Genomic DNA, 22,030 nt, shown 5'->3' with positions numbered 1-22,030 from the left:
ATAGTTTATTATATATTTTACTATATTATTACATAAAATAAAAGTATTCACAATATTTCGTTCTGAAATACGTACTGGTACAATAAATACATATTGCATTGTACAACAACCCATTACACACATGTATAAACATATAAAAAACTGTAAGTACCAAAATATTTGTTTGCACGTTTGAAAAAAATGCTGTTTGAAATGTGTTCGGTGTTGATGCTGTTCATCTTGCATGCTTCTGTTTGTTGTTCGTGAGTTAGTGAAGAGAAATAAGCATGTTTAAAAAGCATAGTAAGTCTAAAAATTGTATGTCGAATTTTGTACCGTACAATACCGGGTCATTGTTTACAAAAATAACGCTACCGTCATATTAGAACGCACTAAAGTTTACAAAAACACAAGTCATTTTCACAGACACACAAGCACACACGTACACAATAGTCGCCACGATTCTCAGAAGAACATTATACATTGTTATCAAGTATGAATCCTGTTTGCACGGCATGTTTTATGATGACGATTTCCATACTTGATTAGTAGCGCTCGATTCTTACGAATTTAATCAACAAAATGCCTTTACATCGGTTTTATAAATTAATATTATTTGCTTTAGTTTCTGTACAAAAACTGTGTGGTGCATACTTGGAAATAAACTATGTAAGTAAACTATGTTCAGGAGAGTGCTCTTTTACTTTTATACATAACCGTAACTAAATTAATTTCTTACAAAAGGAAAAGTTTTAATGTCTTTCATTACAGCTGGGTTCATGTTAACAGAAATATCGCTCTGTTCTTTGATCTGTCAACATCTGAGTAAGTCCATTTAACACCACGTACATACTGCGCAGTTGCAATCAGTGGCAAGTTGTATTCAGAACAACATGGTACGAAGCACTTAACCTGATTTATGTGACATCAACGTGCAAAACATCAAAATACATGTTTTTTTAAGTCGGCGACACCTTTTAATGAACTCCATCATGGTACAATCCTTGTTCTGGATTTAAGTGATAGATAAGTGGAATTATTCAAAAATATTTCTCATTGATAAATGCCATCATAGTGTCATGGGACCAGCGCACGATGCTGTTACAAATTCTCGACTTACAAGCAACAAAACAAATAAAACATAATGGCAAGTATGCAGCTAAAAATATGTAGGGTGCTATATTGTGTTTCTATACTATTTTTGCATTTCAGCTGAAAATATATTTTACATAATATATCTGCAAACGATAACATTTTGAATACAAACATAAATGCGTGAACTATATTTATGGACATACACCTGTTTTGAATATGATTATTCTTATTATAAAAAAATGTTTTAATTGATAAACGTATCAAGCGTTTAAGACCAACGGTGTGCATCCGTTGTTTTCGGTAAAATTCTGCTTCTCTTATATAGACTCGCGGTGGTGTAGTGGATGAGGTGTCCGCCTAGCGATCGGGAGTTCGTGGGTTCGGTCCCTACTTCTCATTATCTCCTCCATAGACACCAAGTACTGGTTCTTCCCAGGAAACGGACACGACAGTGTCCATATCTGCCTATAATAGGCCTTCCTGTTATAGTAATTAACTGTATGAAGTACGAAGTAGAAGAAGTAGAAGTAGAAGACTCAAAAGTGCCGTGTCATATCGGATTGCATATTTACAGTAGGCGGAGTCTTTCAATCCAGGGGACCTTGGCTAAATAGCATTCGCTGTAATCAGAGTTCACCATGCTGGTGCAGCTGCATTTTCTGTTTATCCGAAACGTTCATGTTGTGGTTGTATAAGAATATTATTTCACTCTGGTCCAATCTAGACACATTTCATAACAATAGACCTATTACGTTTGTATCATGTTAGACTTGTATGTAAGCTGAAGTAGTCCGACCGTATCAAGTGTATACAATTATAAAACAGTTAAGAAACACGCTAAGGTCAGCGCATTATTTATCAAATTAACAATATGATTTCAACTGTTTCCAAATAAACAGTCCTAGCAAGTACGCTTATTTATGTTATCACTAATTTCCTAATCGTTTGACGCCGGAGAATATCGAAGGACCCATCAAATTGTTCGGAATTGTATTGCAGTCAAATAAACTTTTTCGGCGTAAGCTGTATTAAGCCAGCTTTTCACCCTGACTTGACCTTTGTAAGTGTCCAATAATATTCAAATGAAATTTCCCGCGGCTAGGTACGAATGAATACACTTCATTTATTCCATTGAGTATTTGATTTGAGTATAACACCAGAACATTGGAAACATATCCGCGTCTTTGTAACACTGTTTTACTGCATGAAACAATTTTATCTCTAATGAAAAGGCTCAATAGATAGAACAGTTTTACAATAAATTTTCGACATAAATAAAGTTTGTGCGTTCACCTTTTATTTTCAGAGAATTACCAGCGCAAAAGCGTTTATACTAAAGGCTATATTCTCATATTTAGTACTTACTCGCATTGCATTTCAACCCGCGAGGTTTCGTGTCAATTCGGGTCAGTTGGCGTAAACAAGCCGTCGTTTCAGCAGCAGAATTGTTACCTAACTTTAATGCATTGCATTCCAATCCGCAAGGTATCAAGGTCAGTTTGCGGTCAGTTGCAGAAATCTTTATATAAACGCCGTCTCGTAAACTTTGTGCACTTGAAGTCTGTTTTGATCAGAAAGATACTAAATAAAGATATTCGGCGATATTATTGTGGTATGTCAATCATCGATTTTTAATATGTTTTCAACATTTGCATGATAAGGACCAATTTTGATAAAATTAATTAGAAATATTTATCCATTTAGACCAGTTTATTAAGCATGAGCACTATAATTCACTATACTATAATTGTGCAATTAAATAAGATTCGGGTATTGCCGGCTGACCTATAAGCACTCGTTTATTTTCATGTTTCTTGTGTTTTTCTATTCTGTAAATATAGATATCTGAATAATAATATCACATAAAGCAAAATAAGCCACGAAATCTGGCGCAACACCCCGTAATTGATTTGCTTGTGATGAAGCTAAGAACTGCGCAGAAAAAAAGGCATCCGCTACTTTTTATCTCATAGAAATAACTTTTGATCATTCATAAACATCGACCACAATCAACGCCGTATACCTTTTTTAAAGATATTTCTTGTTAATACTGCACCATGTATTAAACAGAGAATGGGTTTAACATAAACATATGAAAGCTTACATTCAACATTAATAAGAACGTTTTTACATTTACTTGTTCACAGTGTTTAAAAATAAATTGTATTTGGTGACGTATGTGTTAATAATAAAACTAAGAAAACAGTAGTATTGTTTACATCCGTTAGTCCTTAACTTAAGGATTGTAGCGTAGTGTGTGTACAATTGCGGACAGTAAAACTATCTCACAATTCAACTATAATTAAAACTGAGGTCTGCACCTTTTTCGTTCAATGCAAAGCATTGCGAGTTTGAACCGTTTAAAACGAACCGCAAACGACAAGCAACATGAACAACATACATACATACTCAACCTCCGCGCAGTGATTTGACGGGAACCAGCATAGCTGTATGTGAGAGCAAGGAACGACAACTCTGCATGGAGATTGATACATACTATGCAAAACGAAGGTATCACAGACAGTGTATACCACGCCACATTTGCATTGATGTTTATATGTATGTTTAAAAAATACGTCAATAACGCCTATTTTAACGTAGCTCTCGAAGATAATTATTTTGTAAACGTTTTCTAATAATCGTTCGCAAAATAAGGAGCGTTTATATATTATTTAACACAAAGGGACACAACTCCTTATACAAAACTAATGAAACTTGACAATATGCATTTACAGTTTTGAAATACTGTTTTTATACCTTTAAAAATCGCATAAAATATGTAGAAGAACATGCGCTCAGATTATGTAACAAATTAATTGACCTTATGGCATATGCGACCAGCGTAGCTCATGCCCAGCTTGCGCAATTGCGCAGTCTTGTTATGGGCTTTCATTTGTATAAAAAAACACGCACGCAAGGTTTCGTGGTATCTCTTGAGTATACTCCTCAGTATGCACTTGAGCTACGCAGGCATGTTGCACGAGATCCTTGTCCACATGACGCAGGTCTTTAGCAATCTCAGTGCGTCTTTTATTAAAATAGAGCATCAAACCAGGACACTTTCCGATTGAAACTTGAGTCACACTGTGTTATGTATTGCAAATTGGCAAGGTCATTTGCCGATTCTGGCTTGCAGGAAAGATTTTCACACAGACTGACTGCGTACGTCACACATGTGTGACTAGATAATAATACGATTGCCCTTCTATCATGAACAATATACTCTTTCGGTGGTTTTGTCTCATGATACATAACAAATTGCAGTTATCAATAGATTTTAATTCATTTCTTCTATGAAATTAGTGTTATTTGATGTATTTAAAGCAATACTGTGTTATCAAAATAATGCGTTAATTGATAGTACATTCAGTCTTCCCCTAACGTTTTTCAGACCCAGCTCTTACCTTGAAAGTCTTGTGGCATTGGAATTGAACTTATCGGTAATGCGTAATTGTAAATGTGCCTAAGTTTCTGATCTTGAAAGTCTTGGGGCATTGGCGATTGAACTGATCGGTAATGCGTAATTGTAAATGTGCCTAAGTTTCTAATTTTCGTATAAGCAGCGAGAGTAGTCCGCATTGTTATGGTTCTTGTACTCTGCATATCTCACGAAAGCCATCTCTATTATTTCATTCTATAAAGTTTCTTTTGAACCGCCAAAATACTTCCTCAGATACGCTACGCACACAAAGAGAGATGGACTGGTGGACAGTCGGACGATGCAAATACTACATTTCCACTATAAGGGCATAACAATTGTAAACAGACACTCCATACATTTTAATGTGAGGCTAACTTTGAAAAGCCACCCATCGATTACTTCCTTACATTATGATACTTGATTGATTAAACAACAAAAGTTCGTCACTGCTGTCAGAAAGCATTTTATTAATAGTTATTATAAATATGTCATGTGAACAACAACAACAAACAAGAGGGCGTGAAAGGTCCAAAGTCGCTCACCTGAGATACAAAGACACTGACCTTTTATGTGCAGCCCAAGATATCATTAGAACAAATGTTCTGATCAAGTTTCATGAAGAGTGAACTATAACTGTAACTTTTAGAGTGCTAAAAAGTTTTACGATGGCCATATAAGAACAAATTTCCCGCACCTTGCCGCAATGTTTTTCAACAGACTGGAACCATTTTTGAAATAATCCTAGATATAATTAAAACAAATGTTCTGACCATGTTTCATGAAGATTGAACAATTAATGTGACTTTAAGAGCATTAACGACTTTTTACTATAGCGATATAAGAAAAAATGCCCCACCCCTGGTGGCCATGTTTTTCAACCAACCCAAACCATTTTCGAACTCGTCCAAGATATCATTGCGACAAATCTTATGACTAAGTTTTTGAAAGTCGGACATAATGTGGCCTCTAAAGTGTTAACAAGATTTTACTATAGACATATTAGGAAAAATACCCCGCCCCCTGGTGGCCGTGTTTTTCAACCAACAGGCACCATTTTGAACTTGTCAAATATATCATTGGCACAAATCTTCAGAGAAAATTTCATGAAGATCTGACAAAAGATGTGGCCTTTAAAGCGTTAACATGGCAAATATTGACGCTGCATGAGGCACAAGGACAAAGGCGATCACAAAAGCTCACCATGAGCACATTGTGCTCAGGTGAGTTAAAAAGAAAACAAATAAACTCTAAGTTCCACTAGTATATGTAAAAGAACACATATTCTACAAACTTTACCTGATATGACTAAGAAAACATGAACTTTATTATGACTGATTATTGATAAATTATAACAAACAGTTTTATAATATTATATAATGTAAGGGGCAGACAAAAGTGAAATTAATATGGGCCATATTAAAATACACTGTGCTCTTTCTTCAGAAAAGGGTGCCTTCACAGTTATTATTGCAGAATACTTGTTTTGATTCTGTTTGCCCTTAACTTGGATCCTGTGGCCTTTTTGGAATTTTTAACTTTCAACTTTTGTTTGTTTTAACGCTTAATTCTTAGAAATGGCAAAACTAATAGCATATTTGTTACAATTGTCTTTTTTTAAATGACCAAATTCAAAGAAAATTTTGAAATACATTTATGAGTTTTTTTTATTTACCAGGTATACTCTTATTGAAATCATTTAAATCTAAAATACAAACTTAATTGCAAAACAATCTTACTACAAATATATAAATTGCACTTCTTCAATGATAATTAATAATGAATTAGGCACAGAGTGTTCAGTTTACTTTAGAACAAAGCAAAATGCTTGTTAATTGCAACAAATACACCCTGTTACATACATGTACATAAAATATAGCAGATCATATGTCTTTGTAGAATTACATTTTGTTCTTGATGCATACATCCGCAAAATATACAGGTGTAATTCACAATTTCGAGAAATATTTTGTGTATTACACCATCTATCAAGACCTACAACTCCCAAGAAGAAAATAAAAAAGTAAAAGTCCAGTAATCAGTTTGTTCCATGGAATAATACAAATACATATGTATACATACATGTGTCAACAAATAACAACCTTTTACAGAATGAGATTTTAAAGATTTTAAATACAAACAAAAAAAAGAATCAACTAAATAAATGCACAATTATGGGCTAACTGCATCTGTAACTTATTAAAATATATTACCAAACAATAATTCCATAACTTTAAAACTATTACTTTGTTGAATGGTATTCACATACAAACATTCAGGAAAATAACTTCAAGGAACATTTCAGATCAAATTATGATGCTCAATCCAAATGATATCTAATGTGATGCCTTACACAAATACAATGTGATACCCAAAGTGGAACCCAAATATGATATCTAATGCAATAAATGAATATTGTTTTGTGTTCAAATGTGAAAAATACGTTTGTTTGTTAAATTGGATTTTTCGCCACTTTTATCACAAATATAGTCATATAACAGAGGTCAGGTCACTAACACAAACTTTGCATGGGATTGCTGGGTAAACAGTACGTTTGTGTACTTATTTATGCCAGTAACTGACAACTGCCCTACTGGAATCTGAGATAGGCTGAGGATTGCCGTAGAACAACATTGTATGACAAATGCCCACATAACTTAGGTAGACAGGCCTGGAACCAATGCCCACACTACCTATGTAGACAGGCCTGGATCCAACGCCCACACACCTTGTGTAGACAGGCCAGGAACCAATGCCCACACAACTTGTGTAGACAGGCCTGGAACCAATGCCTACACAACTTATGTTGACAGGCCTAAAACCAATGCCTACACAACTTATGTAGACAGGCCTGGAACCAATCCCCACACAACTCATGTAGACAGGCCTTGAATCATATGAAGATTACATGAACGTTTATGAGATTCAATACATGGTAAAGAACTTTTTCTACAAGTAAAAAAATATACCAGGATTCTTATTTAAAGTTCTATGCTTTGATATGATAATTAAAAATGTCCCAGTAATTGTAAACAATTTGAAACCTTCAGATCTAAAGCATAGGTGATAAAAAGTGGTATGAAGCATATGTTAGCTCAATGCACACAATAGTTCCCAATCTTTACATAATGGAGCCTCTCTCTTTGAAAAAAATGGGCTTTATGCATGTACTTTTTTGTTTTAAGAATGTCTCATTGACAAACAAATTCATTCAGGACAGAAAGTGTCGTCACTCATTAGCCTGTATGGATTACACTGGCTTATCTTGGACAACACTTGACATAAGCGCATAAAGCCCCGTTTTCCAAGAGCACAGCCCAATTATTTGTAACAGCCTCAGTCTTGAGTTCTAACTATTAAACATATGAGATACAGTCTGAATCTTTAATTTTGACTACTAGAGGAATTTTCTACTGTGCAGGAATTTGACCAAGAAATTATTTCTTACATTAACATCCAATACTTTGACTTAAACTAATGTTGTACGATTCAAAACTTATGTTACAGTGTTATAATAACCAACAAAGGAAAAGATAAGTTACAACATCCATATAAAAAATATAAATATCTGTCCCCTACATCCGCTATCCTGACCAATAAAACATTATGTTTGTTGCATATAAATATACATGCCTAAGACTGTCAATAATGCAAAAACACATCAAAGAAATGGTTTCAGTGTTGAACTGTTGTATCACCAAAACATGTCTGTGTGCAATACAATAGTTTAACCAGCAAACGCATTAGCAAAGTGAAAATGGTTATATGCAACCACCATAAAACCAGAACAGCCTCAGAGTAACTGGCAGTCTGTTCAGGTTTTATGCTGTTCGCTGCTCATCAATATCTTAGGGTTATAAAATAGAGCCTTCAAAACTTTAGTAAAAAAGTCTTTAATTTAATTTGATTTTCTAAGGGACTGCACACACTTCACAGTGCGAATCTGAGTGGTAAATGTATAAGGACTTTTGGGGCCACACGCCTTAGGATTTTTTATATGACGACGTTTGTGTCCAGCGAATCATCATCATCGTCGTTCATCAGAGCGTGACGATTGCGGTACATTGCACGTCGCCTCTGTCGTCCAATGATGATGATGAAGACAACAACCGCTACTATCAGCAGCAGCCCACCAACCCCACCGCCAATGATCATGCCTGTTTCTGAAAACAATGATGCCATTAAGATGAGTTGCATTGCAGAAATAGGCAGAACAGGTAAAGAGTTAGGCATTCACACAGATCCTTTAAAGAAACCTTATGATAAAAGAACACGTGTTTTGTGGAGATAGTACAGCCATACTCAATGTGAATAATGTCTTTATTCAAATATTGCTTTGTGCGAAATCAAAATAGATTTAAGAAATTATTCAATTTTACCTAAACATATTTTATCAGAATTTTAGAGTAAGGCAAAATGATTTCAGCACTAAGCATAAGGATTTTATATCAAAGCATACAAATTTTGGAGCTTTGAAATCTATCATGCTCTGATAAATTTATAAAGGCCCAGGGCAATGCACAGGGAAAGTGCAATGGTCCACAAAGCCTTATGTGAAAGCTATACTTAACAAGAGCACCGCCTTGTGGGTGCAGACCGCTCATCTATTTTCTTTTTAAAGGTGAAGGGTTTCTCATTTTCAATCACAAAGGAGGGAGGGGCGGAGTGAAGAGGGGTGTATAGTGTGGGGGTGTGGAATTTATTACGTTATCTTCCAAAAATGCGAAAAAAAAACGCAAAAAAAACAAAAAAATTCGGGTGGGGGGGGGGGGGTGGGTGGGGGTGGATTTTTGGGTGCGATGGTTGGAAGGTATTTCAAACATAAAATAATAAAAATATTTGTGTTTTTTAAACGTTTCAAAAACAATTAAAAAATTGGGGGGTGGGTTGGGGGGGGGGGGTGGGGGGCAAAGTGTGAGGGTGTGGTGGTAATTTGTGAGATGATCTTAAAAAAAAAAAATTAGGGGGGGTGGATTCGGGTGGGGGAGGGGGGGTGATGGGGGGATTCTTGGGTGCGATGGTTGGACGGTATTTCAAACATAAAATAATAAAAATAAATATTTGTGTTTTTTAACCGTTAAAAAAAAAATTGGGGTGGGGTGGGGTGGGGTGGGGTGGGGTATAGTGTGAGGGTGTGGTGGTCATTTGTGAGATGATCTTCAAAAAAAAAAAAAAAAATTAGGGGGAGGGGAGGGGGGGGGGAGGGGGAGGGGAGGGGGGGGAGGAGGGCACAGGGGATGGTTTGGGTGGAGTCTATTGTGGTATGTCAGGTAATTGTAGTTTTGTCAAAGTATCAATCAAATCTAATCATAAATAATGAAGTTATGGCAATTTTAGCAAAATTTAATAATTTGACCTTGAGAGTCAAGGTCATTCAAAGGTCAAGGTAAAATTCAACTTGCCAGGTACAGTAACCTCATGATAGCATGAAAGTATTTGAAGTTTGAAAGCAATAGCCTTGATACTTAAGAAGTAAAGTGGATCGAAACACAAAATTTAACCATATATTCAAAGTTACTAAGTCAAAAAAGGGCCATAATTCCTTAAAAATTACATCCAGAGTTATGCAACTTGTCCTTTTACTGTACACTTATGACAGTTTGCCAGTGTTCCAAGTATGAAAGCAATATCTATGATACTTTAGGGGTAAAGTGGACCAAAACACAAAACTTACCAAACTTTCAATTTTCTAAGTATAAAGGGCCCATAATTCCGTCCAAATGCCAGTCAGAGTTACATAACTTTGCCTGCACAGTCCCCTTATGATAGTTAATAAGTGTTGCAAGTATGAAAGCAATAGCTTTGATACTGTAGGAATAAAGAGGACCTAAACACAAAACATAACCAAATTTTCAATTTTCTAAGTATAAAAAGGGCACATAATTCTGTCAAAATGCCAGTCAGAGTTACATTACTTTGCCTGCACAGTCCCCTTATGATAGTTAATAAGTGTTGCAAGTATGAAAGCAATAGCTGTGATACTTTAGGAATAAAGTGGACCTAAACACAAAACTTAACCAAATTTTCAATTTTCTAAGTATAAAAAGGGCACATAATTCTGTTGAAATGCCAGTCAGAGTTACATAACTTTGCCTGCACAGTCCCCTTATGATAGTTAATAAGTGTTGCAAGTATGAAAGCAATAGCTTTGATACTGTAGGAATAAAGTGGACCTAAACACAAAACTTAACAAAATTTTCAATTTTCTAAGTATAAAAAGGGCACATAATTCTGTCAAAATGCCAGTCAGAGTTACATTACTTTGCCTGCACAGTCCCCTTATGATAGTTAATAAGTGTTGCAAGTATGAAAGCAATAGCTTTGATACTGTAGGAATAAAATGGACCTAAACACAAAACTTAACCAAATTTTCAATTTTCTAAGTATAAAAAGGGCACATAATTCTGTCAAAATGCACGCCAGAGTTATCTAACTTTGCCTGCCCAGTCCCCTCATGATAGTTAGTAAGTGTACCAAGTTGGAATGCCATAGCATTGATACTTTCTGAGAAAAGTGGACCTAAATGCAAAACTTAACCAAAATTTTCAATTTTCTAAGTATAAAAAGGGCACATAATTCTGTCAAAATGCACGCCAGAGTTATCTAACTTTGCCTGCCCAGTCCCCTCATGATAGTTAGTAAGTGTACCAAGTTTGAATGCAATAGCATTGATACTTTCTGAGAAAAGTGAACCTACACGCAAAACTTAACCGGACGCCGACGCCAACGCCCACGCCGACACCAAGGTGATGACAATAGCTCATATTTTTTTTTCAAAAAAAAGATGAGCTAAAAATGACTTTTAACAAATGAAACTTAAATATATAACACTAGAACATACTTGTGTCCACGCTGTTGCCATCACTTTTGCTCATGGCCTGTGTCGCATTAGGAATATCTGAAACTAAGATGGATTTAACCCTTTACCACTTAGATATGTATTTTGACCCATTTGTTGTCCCTTAGAAAGTTACATTTAATTAAAGACCTTTCTTACAAGATCCAAGTTTTAAAGGTTTCAGTTCCAACCCTGATGAGCAGCAAACAGCATAAAACCTGAACAGACTGCGAGTTACTGGCAGGCTGTTCTGGTTTTATACTGTTTGCACATTTTCTTCTCTCTGATTGTGGAGGCATAACAAGTATATAAGCCTTGTTCCGGAAAAACTCAAAAGACAAACAAAACAAAATCACCATGGGAATTCCATGATCTGTACTGCCAGAAAACACATAAAATCATAAATATTTAAAGCCTTTACCAATTAGATACATATTTGATGCATTTGTAGAACCTTAGAAAATTCAATCTGATAAAAGACCTTTCTTAGTAGATTATAGTATTAAAGGCTTCATTTCCAATCCTTAGAGACTGATGAGCAGCAAACAGCATAAAACTGGACTAGGCTGTTCTGGTTTTATGCTTAAAATTACAAACTGAAACAATAGGCACTATTTTGTAGTGAAAGATCTGTAGAACTCAGACGGAGAAATAAGGTTGCCCTCATAATGCCCTGATTCCAATACACAATCAATTGCGCAACATGCTATTTTTCGAATGGTATTTGCCCCAAAAATGTTCTCTAAAACATGGTAAAATCATGGACTAGCACAAGAACAAGCATATTTATTTATTTTTAACGCTTTGTCTTAAATTATCCAAGGTCTCAACCTACTTATATTAATGTTTAATTGAACATGCTGAATTTCACGTTGTCTGTTATGCAATACATATTTACCATGTATTGTATTTTTGGAACACTCACTTACTTAATGCAGATCTGTTTAGTGTCATCCCAGATTAGACTAAGCAGACTGCTCAACACTTTCCACCTTAACTGGATTTTTGCTAAGAACATATACTCCCTTTAAACAAAGCATGCCATAACAGCAGAGTGTCGTAAAAGATATGCCTATGCGGCCTGCATAGACTAAGCACAGACCACAATTTACATAAACACATTAATCCCAGTTTTCCACAATGGGGCTCAGGTATGTACCTTTAGCAGTGGTCAAGCTCATTAAGCTCTCACAGAACCCCGTTGTGGCACTCAGAAAATGTAGCGGCCTACACTGGCACGCTGCGTTCTTTGAAACTGATCCCAGGTATGCACACATCTCGTTCTGTGAACACTGGGTACCATCCAGCAATCCAAACTCACAGGACTTGTTGAAAGTGCCTGAAAGGGTCATTTTTATATATCTTGGATTTGCATTTTTACGACATTTTTAAATATAAGATCTGGGCTTTGGATAAAAGGGACTCAAAGGATGCAGATATTAACATCCCAGATAAGCATGTGGAGTCTGCACAGGCTAATCTGGGAGGACAGATTACACACATTAATAATGGAAGTGATGTCAGGTCTTAACCCTTTGCATGCTGGGAAATGTGTCGTCTGCTAAAATGGTGTCTGCTAAATGTCTAAAATTAGCATTTTCTTCGATTTTTTTCAAAGAATACTATCAGAATGGCAAACAGTTTGGATCCTGATGAGACGCCACGTTCTGTGGCGTCTCATCTGGATCCAAACTGTTTGCACAGGCCTTCAAAATTCGGTTCCCGCACTGAAAGAGTTAAACCTACTCTCAGTTTTCCTGGAAAAGCCTGTTTACCCAAACCTTGAGCATAACTCTCCTACTTCAGTAAAAGCTATGAAGGAAAAGGGCCATAGAAATAATTGCATGACCATTAAACACACAAGTGGGAATCAAACATGCAATCCTCAAATATGTAATCCAGTGTTCTGTCAGAAGCAAAAGTGATCCCATTAGAGTATTTGTGTTCGACTTAACCCTTTACCCCTTTGATACATATTTTCACGCATTTGTAGTCCCTAACAAAGTTATATATAATTTAAGACCTTTCTTACTGTAAGAAAGTTTAAAAGGATTTATTGCCATTCCTTGAAAACTGATGATAAGCAAACAGCTCAAAACCTGAACAAGCTTCGAGTTACTCGCAGGCTGTTCTGGTTTAATGCTGTTTGCACATAGCTGTTGTCACTTTGCTTCTGAGAGGGAAAGGGTTAAAGTGTAAAAATATTGTTTGAGGCAACCCTTTACTACTCTTGCTATCTGGATCTTTTCATAATCATTCTACTCAGCAAGTTATAAATGATAAATTGTTCCTTATGTTGAAACTGACACTTACGAGAGTTGACGACAATTTTCGCAGTGGTAGGAGTAGAGCCAGTTCCTGAAAGGGCTGCAAAACATCATTGATTGACATTCTATACTAGACAGTCAAGAATACATACATCATGGAAACAACGGAAAAGTCTCTATCAATTTTATTAATTAAATGTCTCTTTTTAACTTTGCAGATACTTAAAAATAGGATTTCCAATGAACTGTGTAGAAGCCACAGTCCACATAAAATAATAGACAGGTGTGAATGGAATGTTCGCTATGAATGCTTGGTAGGAAGGAATAATAAACAATTTGTAAATTTTTATTTATCATTTATCTCATGTAAAAAATCTACCAATTAAAGATACCAATGGATTTTTTATAAACTTTTATCAATTGTTTATTTAAGGTTTCTAGGTTGTCCGCTGGAGAATTCCAGATTTTTTTTAGTTTCCTACAAATATATATTCTTCTCTACAGGTATTCATGCTTCAGGCATCCTATATCAGACCTTCATCAGAACCAAATCTTTCTATATATTTTTGCTCTTTTGTTGCACCATTTACTGAAGATTGTTTTGTACTGCTATGGCAATAAGAACACAAATGTTCTGCTTAAGAACAATCTATGTAAAATCTTGGAAATGCAAAAATTTATGAAAAAAATGAGTTACAATGCGATTGTGGTAAAATATTTAATAATGGCAATATAACCATACTTTATTTCATTATTTACAGCTTAGATTTACAGTTATATGTATTGAGGATTTTGTAATTTCTTGACCAAAATAAAGCTCACACTTTAAAGCTTACATTTGTAAGTCATGTTAGTAGACCAAACAAGAGCACCGCGTAACGGATGCCATGCTCGGCTGCCAGGAGGTCACAGTGACCTTGACCTTTGACCTAGTGACCCAAAATGGGTGTGGCGTGTAGAACTCATCAAGGAGCATCTACATATGAAGTTTCAAGTTGTAGGTGGAAGCACTTTGATTTTAGAGCCAATGTTTAGGTTTTAGCACTATGCTGGCGGACGGCTGAAGACGAGCAGGCTATGGCAATACCTCGGGTTTTCTCCGAAAACAGCCTCGCTAAAAACAGCTTAATAGCTGAAAGCTTTGCATAACAAAAAACTCAGGAAAAAGGTTATAATACAGATAATTTCTAAGTCCAAGGCCCATAGCTTTGCCAAAAATCAATGGACCACAACGAATTTCACACACATATGTAGGTTATGAAGGTAGACTCACATACCAAAAATGAGCTTAATATATGAATAATATATGTAAAAAACCTCTGCAAAACTGTTATCATAGGAAAAGATTCTAAGAACAAGGCCCACAAATTCCCCCAAAAACAATGGACATGAAAGAATTTCACTCTTCATCTGCAGGTCATGGTGGTTGCATATAACTCACATACCTAAAATCAGCTCAATATATAAGAGCGTTGTATAAAAACATCCGGAAAACAGGTATAATAAAGAAAATGTATAATCGACTTTTGTCTCAAATCTCCATGCCTTTACTTTCTATTTATAAAAGTTCCTACTTTGGATTATATCCCTTTTAAAAATCTTACTTCCCTTGCCAAATATGACCTTGTACCTGCCATATGATAAATAAACAATAGCTCCCTTTAAAGCTTATTACTTCCCTTGGCACAAATTTAGATCAGTCAAAGGCCTGTATCTTCCTTAAGAATCAACGGACCAGAGTGAATTTAACACTTCATCTCAAGGTCATGTAGGTAGACTCTCATACCAAAAGTCAGCTCAATCTTAAAGCGTTGCGTAAAAAACGTCCGATATACAGAAGGCCGGACGGACAGATGAACAAATTGCCAGACAGTTCAACTGCTATTTGACACCCTACCAGCCCAGGCTAAAGTGATGAACATGCTTGTGGTACCTGGAGGCAAGCTGACACACTTGCGGGGTATTTTGATACTGGGGGCTGTGTCTGACCCATTCTTCCTGCAGGGCTCGATGTCGATGATGGTGGGCGGGATTACAGGCTCAGACTTGGTGAAGGCAGGAACCAGGGGAAAATCCACACTCATCTTCAGGATTCCATTCACCTGGCAGACATGCAATTAAAGCCATTTCTAAAAAACTGCTTCTTCATTTGTCAGAAAACTACTTCTAAATCTCTTAAGCCATCATGGTGAAACTTCAAAAGTTGTGTAGTCCAAGTGAATAAGTCATATTTGTAACCAAGCACTAATTGATCATTCCTTGTAAGAAATATTCCATAAAAATGAATATTGTGAATTTGTATTGAAAGATAAGTTGATAACAAAAAGCTGTGATTATTGACCAAAATACTTCCATTTTTGGTCAATTAATTCTTACAATTATAGCTTTCGTGATGAGGGCAATTGATAAAATAAATGCAGGGGGAAAGCATCTTAAAGAACAGAAGTGGGGCTGAATTTCAGTCCCAAAACAAGCCCTAAAAACAAAAATGCTTAATCCTTTTGCTCAGAAAGCGAAGTGCAAATGACTATATGCCACCAGCATAAAACCACTTGAACTCTCAGGCTGTTAAAGTTGTAAGCTGTTTGGCACTCAACAGTATCTAATGGTTAAATATGAAGCCTTAAAAAATTGAATCGATAAAGACAATTATTTTATTTTAATTTCTTCCGGACTGCAAAGGATCAAAATGCTTATTTTAAGGTAAATGTGTAAGCAAACAGTTCCATTACCCCAAATTTCAGGTGTGTTGTGTTAACCTTGACCATTTCAACCTTGATGATCGCTGTGGTCTTGACTGCATTAGATATCGCCAGGTTGTCTGGCACTGGAAGGAAAGTAGACCATGAAGTTTGGATAAGAACCATGCTATGGGAAAATGGGGCTTAATGCATGAGCTAAAAGTGCTGTCCAAGATTAGCCTGTGCAGTCTTCACAGGCTTATCAGGAACAAAACTTTCCCCCTTAACTGGATTTTTGCTAAGAAGAGACATCTTTTAAACAAAAATTCCATAAAAGTGGAAAGTATTGTGTCTGCACAGGCTAATCTGGGACGACAAGTTATGCAGCTGTATTAAGCCTCGTTTTTCCAGAGTGATCTCATGATATTTCTTACACATGTATCACTATAATTAGTAACAGAGGGCTTTAAAAAATGTTTAGTTAACTAGTGACGATACTCTAATTATATGCCTTTGAGATTTCCTTCAAGAAATCATACATTAGACTCTTCAACATTATGTGAACAATGTTTTGCAAAAATGGGTCTTATGCCATTTGTGTTCACGGTAGAGTCCGACCAGCCTTAGACTTTGCACAGTCTGGTCAAGAGCTACAATGTCTGCTAAAAAGTCATGCTAAGTCTTGTGGTCTACAGCGCAGGCTGGTCTGGAGCTTCGCTGGTCCCTCTATGCATAGCACCATTTTTGCTGACATTGTTCATGTCATATTTACTACTGTTTTTTTTCTTATGTGAAGTCAAAATCAGTTACCATTCCCAATATTAAAATTATATATTTTTACCATATTTTTCTACTTAATAATTGAAGATCCGTAAAAAAATCCCTATACAACTCTGTAAGTTGAACCTTAGCAAATGCAATATTAAAAACCCTTTTAATGGCCAAAAAATACACAACACCACTTTCCCTATTTAAGTCATAACTATGTGATTTTTATCAATCCAAAGAGTCCTGGCCCCATTCAAAAAATTGTGAAAACACACACACTATTTACCTGGCACAGAATACTCATCATCATGGGTGATTTTGCCACTCATTGTGATATTCACCGTGGGAACATCGAGGTAATAACTCATGCTCAAAGGGTCCTCACAGCTGTTCAATTGCAGACCAAAACAAAACATCAAGTTTCCACTTGAACCAAATCCCTGCAAAATGGTAAAAAATAAGTCATAAGAGGTGATGATGTCATAAAAAGTTGGACAAAGTTTGTCTACAATTAAGTAGGGCACGATCCTCAAAGTTGGGATGATGTCAACAAATGTAGGATTAAGTCATCAAAAGTAGGACTAGATCATATAAATAAGGACAAGCAAAATTAAAAAATACGACAGGGTCGACAAAAGAAGGTGAGGCAGACATTGTCAAATGTAAATAGTTGTCATACATATGTTTCATTAGTTTTACATACATATTTCAAAGACTTTCGAAAACAGTTTAAATTTTAAAACTATAGCCACTAAAACAGAAGTTACATGTATGGCAATTTCCACTTTTTTTTAAATTTATTGGACAATATTGGTACTTATTACAATGAATGTAATGCAGCATCATAACTTATTCTGTTACAAAGACTTTACCATTATGTAACATAAGTTCATCGGTATTTTTTCTTATTGGAGTTAGGTAACAGATTGCCCACTAACTACCCCCCCTTTCTCCTTGGCAACTGTGTTGTACAAAGTTGTTTACCAATACTAAGTGCAAGTGTTAACCGTTTGCATGCTGGGAAATTTGTCGTCTGCTAAAATGTCTTCTGCTGAATTTCTAAAATTAGCATTTTCTTCGATTTTATTTCAAAGAATACTATCAGAATAGCAAACAGTTTTGATCTTGATGAGACGCCACGTTCTCATCTGGATCCAAACTGTTTGCAAAGGCCTTCAAAATTCGATTCCAGCACTGAAAGGGTTAATGCCACTGACTGACAATGGCACTACTTTCACCCTTTACCACTTATACAAGTATTTTGACGCATTTGTAGTCCCTTGGAAAGTTACATTTAATTAAAAACCTTTCTTATTAAATTCAAGTTTTAAAGGCTTCATGTTCAACCCTAAGTTACTGATAAGCAGCAAACGGCATAAAACCTGAACAGACTTTTAGTTACTTGCAGGTAGGGGAAGAATGGTCTTTTTCATGACCAATCTCCACTGTTCTTTTATTTAAACTTGCCTTAATGTATCTATGTATAGTGTAGTCCAAAATTATTGGGTGCAAATACTGTTTGAGTTTTAAGTGACGTAAAAATGGAAAGACAGACTGACAAGGCAAATCTATATACCCCCTCTGAAAATGGCTGCATAAACAATTTTTCCGGTGCATATTTAATGCCATGTGTCTAAACATTTGGAAAATGACTATATTTGAAATACCATATTAATAACATGTACATGTTTTCAAAATACTGTTTCCTGTCATCCTTAATATAAACAAGGGCTGTTTGTAAAACATGCATGCCCCCCATATGGGCTGTCCATTGTAGTGGCAGCCATTGTGTGAATACGTTTTTTGTCACTGTAACCTTGACCTTTGACCTAGTGACCTGAAAAATCAATAGGGGTTATCTGCGAGTCACGATCAATGTACCTATGAAGTGTCATGATCCTAGGCAAAAGCGTTCTTGAGTTATCATCCGAAAATCATTTTACTATTTCGGGTCACCGTGACCTTGACCTTTGACCTTGTGACCTCAAAATCGATAGGGGTCATCTGCGAGTCATGATCAATCTACCTGTGAAGTTTCATGATCCTAGGCATATGCATTCTTGAGTTATCATCCAAAAACCATTTTACTATTTCGGGTCACCGTGACCTTGACCTTTGACCTAGTGACTTCAAAATCAATAGGGGTCATCTGCGAGTCATGATCACTCTACCCATGAAGTTTCATGATCCTAGGCGTATGCATTCTTGAGTTATCATCGGGAAACCATTTTACTATTTTGGGTCACCGTGACCTTTGACCTAGTGACCTCAAAATCAATAGGGGTCATCTGCGAGTCATGATCAATCTACCCATGAAGTTTCATGATCCTAGGCGTATGCGTTCTTGAGTTATCATTCAAAAACCATTTTACTATTTCGGGTCACCGTGACCTTGACCTTTGACCTAGTGACCTCAAAATCAATAGGGGTCATCTGCGAGTCATGATCAATGTACCTATGAAGTTTCATGATCCTATCCCAAGCGTTCTTGAGTTATCGTCTGACAACCACCTGGTGGACGGACCAACAGACCGACCGACATGAGCAATATACCCCCTCTTCTTCGAAGGGGGGCATAAATATTTATTTAGTGTGAATCAATGTTGTCCAACTAGTTTCAGAAAGAAAGAGAAAAACTCATAGAGGAATGGACATGTCTCCGAATGATAAAGCAATCTCAACAATAATTTGTGAATGACAAATCAGATATCCCTTTTCATCTCAGCACCAAAGTAAAAATCGCTATGTGCAAACAGCATAAAACCAGAACAGCCTGAAAGTGACTCACAGTCTGTTCAGGTTTCATGCTGTTTGCTGCTCATCATTTTCTAGTGGATGGAAATGAAGTCTTTAAAACTTAAAATAGTAAGAAAGGTCTTTACATAAATTTAAATTTCTGGGGGACTACCAATGCGTCAAAATACGTATCTAAGTTGTAAATGGATATTTGCTTTAAATATCAGAAACAGTGTCTAAATAAAGATCAATCAACTACTTAATTTGACATTTTTGCTAAAGATGTGAAGCCCATGCGTAGACAGATCCAAGGCCATGCCACAATAGAGTAACACTGCAATCACTCACAGTTTGCATTTGTATGGTGCAGTCTATTGAGGAACAAGAGCTATTGCAGCTTATTGCTGCCATCTTGCCGAGTTCCTCTCGTGCCTGGGAGAGGTTTTGTGCGAGCCCGCGCCAGAACTGGCATTCCTCCACTGCCCCTGACAGTCCGACCAAGCCGGATAGCACTGAAAAAAGTTTAAAAATATTTATTTTAACTTCATTGCCTAAGGTTATTTGAAATGCTCTGAAGTCCATTTCCTGGGTACAACAAGTACTTGGTGTCTATGATTGAACCGATGACGTCCCCATCGCTAGATGGACACCATATCTGCTACATCATGGTGTATAATGTATTTCACAGGTGCAGGATGGTGGCAGAAGACTACAATAGCACATCTTTTGGAAATCTGGTCACAGCTTGATCAGAGCTGATAACAGTCACAAAGGGGCCTAAAATACCATGAAACTAAGCTTACATACAACATGGGTCTAACAAAGTACAAAATTCTGTGAGAAGTCACTTCTGCCCAACGCCAAATTGGGAAAAATTGAAAAAAAATGAAAAATTTGCATTAAATATTTCAGTTTGTGTAAAGTATGCTGAAGACAATGAATAATAGCATAAATATGTGACATTAACATCATATATTGCATTCAATTCATCGTAAAATCTGTTATAATCAAAGTACTGACAGTACTGGTGTGAGATGCTTTTGAGAGGATGGATATAAAAGCATCAAGTTAAGTTTATCTACATCACCACAATCACCACAATTGTGTATGTAGGTACGAAAAAAAAAAATTGTACAAAAATTTTGCGAAAAAATTTGGGTATGAAAACAAATTTGGGTACGAAAAAATATTTGGGAACAAAAAAATTGGGTACGAAAAAAAATTGGGTAAGAAAAATTTTAGGTACGGAAAAAAAATTGGGGGAATGGGAAAGTAGTACCTGTGGGGAACTTGACCCACACTCGCACATTTTCGGCCCTTTCCGTCAAACATCAGATAAGTTCCTCGAAATACACATTTCGGAAGCGGTAATGCGGTCCTACCTACGCGCGTCAAAATGTAAGCGAAATATGTACACAAGTCTGTCAGGAATGATTGAATTAACAAAGAAAATCATGTATTGATGTAAGTTTTTTGAAGGAATGTGCAGAAAATATATTAAACAAGAGCTGTGTTTGTGAAACACAATGCCTTCTGCTGCGCAGCTTTGAAGCCATATATTTTACCTTTGACCTTGAAGGATGACCTTGACCTTTCACCATTCAAAATGTGCAGCTCCATGACATACACATGCATGCCGAATATGGAGTTGCTATCTTCAATATTGCAAAATTTGACCTTTGACCTTGACCTTGAAGGATGACCTTGACCTTTCACCAATCAATATGTGCAGCTCTATGAGATACGCATGCACGCCAATATTGAAAAAGTTATGGCCAATGTTAAAGTTTTCGGATAGACAGACAGACGCTTTATATTTGACATTTGACCTTGAAGGATGACCTTCACCTTTCACAACTGAAAATGTGAGTTCCATGAGATGCACATGTAGTATGCCAAATATCAAGTTGCTATGTTCAATATTAAAAAAGTTATGGCCATTACAGTTTTCGGACGGACGGACAGACTGACACACTGACTGACTGACTGACAGTTCAACTGATATAGGCCACCCTACCGGGGGCATAACAAGCAATGGCGATATTTTTCGCAGCCACATAATTGTTAATAGTTTGATATCACAAAATGAAAGTGAAATTAGAACTGTCAAAAATGACAACCTGTCAATGTGTTGTTTTTGCTGGCACGAGAGGGCGATTACACTCAATGTGTTCACATTTTGACCATAGACCTTTATAGTACGGGTAGCTTTGATATTATTTATTGCTATCATGTAACTGCATGATTG

General features: G+C 36.3%; 1 protein-coding gene across 28 annotated transcripts in view; it reads right to left on the bottom strand.

The window, feature by feature from the left end:
• Window positions 1-4,938: 4,938 nt before the first annotated feature.
• The window catches only part of LOC127832638 (uncharacterized), an 84,285-nt gene continuing 67,193 nt past the window's right edge, over window positions 4,939-22,030 (bottom strand). For 9 of the 28 annotated variants that reach the window (XM_052358201.1, XM_052358205.1, XM_052358213.1 and 6 more), the window contains 4 exons: window positions 13,644-13,697; window positions 12,490-12,669; window positions 11,334-11,396; window positions 4,939-8,655 (listed from right to left, as the gene is read on the bottom strand). In XM_052358201.1, coding sequence (XP_052214161.1) covers window positions 8,486-8,655; window positions 11,334-11,396; window positions 12,490-12,669; window positions 13,644-13,697 — 467 coding nt within the window. In that variant the 3' untranslated portion in view covers window positions 4,939-8,485. The remainder of the gene's footprint in view (window positions 8,656-11,333; window positions 11,397-12,489; window positions 12,670-13,643; window positions 13,698-22,030) is intronic. The other 19 variants (XM_052358204.1, XM_052358207.1, XM_052358215.1 and 16 more) reach the window with 3 other exon arrangements.

This window comes from Dreissena polymorpha, chromosome 5 (assembly GCF_020536995.1).
Source record: "Dreissena polymorpha isolate Duluth1 chromosome 5, UMN_Dpol_1.0, whole genome shotgun sequence".
NCBI classification, from domain to species: Eukaryota; Metazoa; Mollusca; class Bivalvia; order Myida; family Dreissenidae; genus Dreissena; species Dreissena polymorpha.
This window is presented reverse-complemented; position numbering and strand designations above follow the sequence as displayed.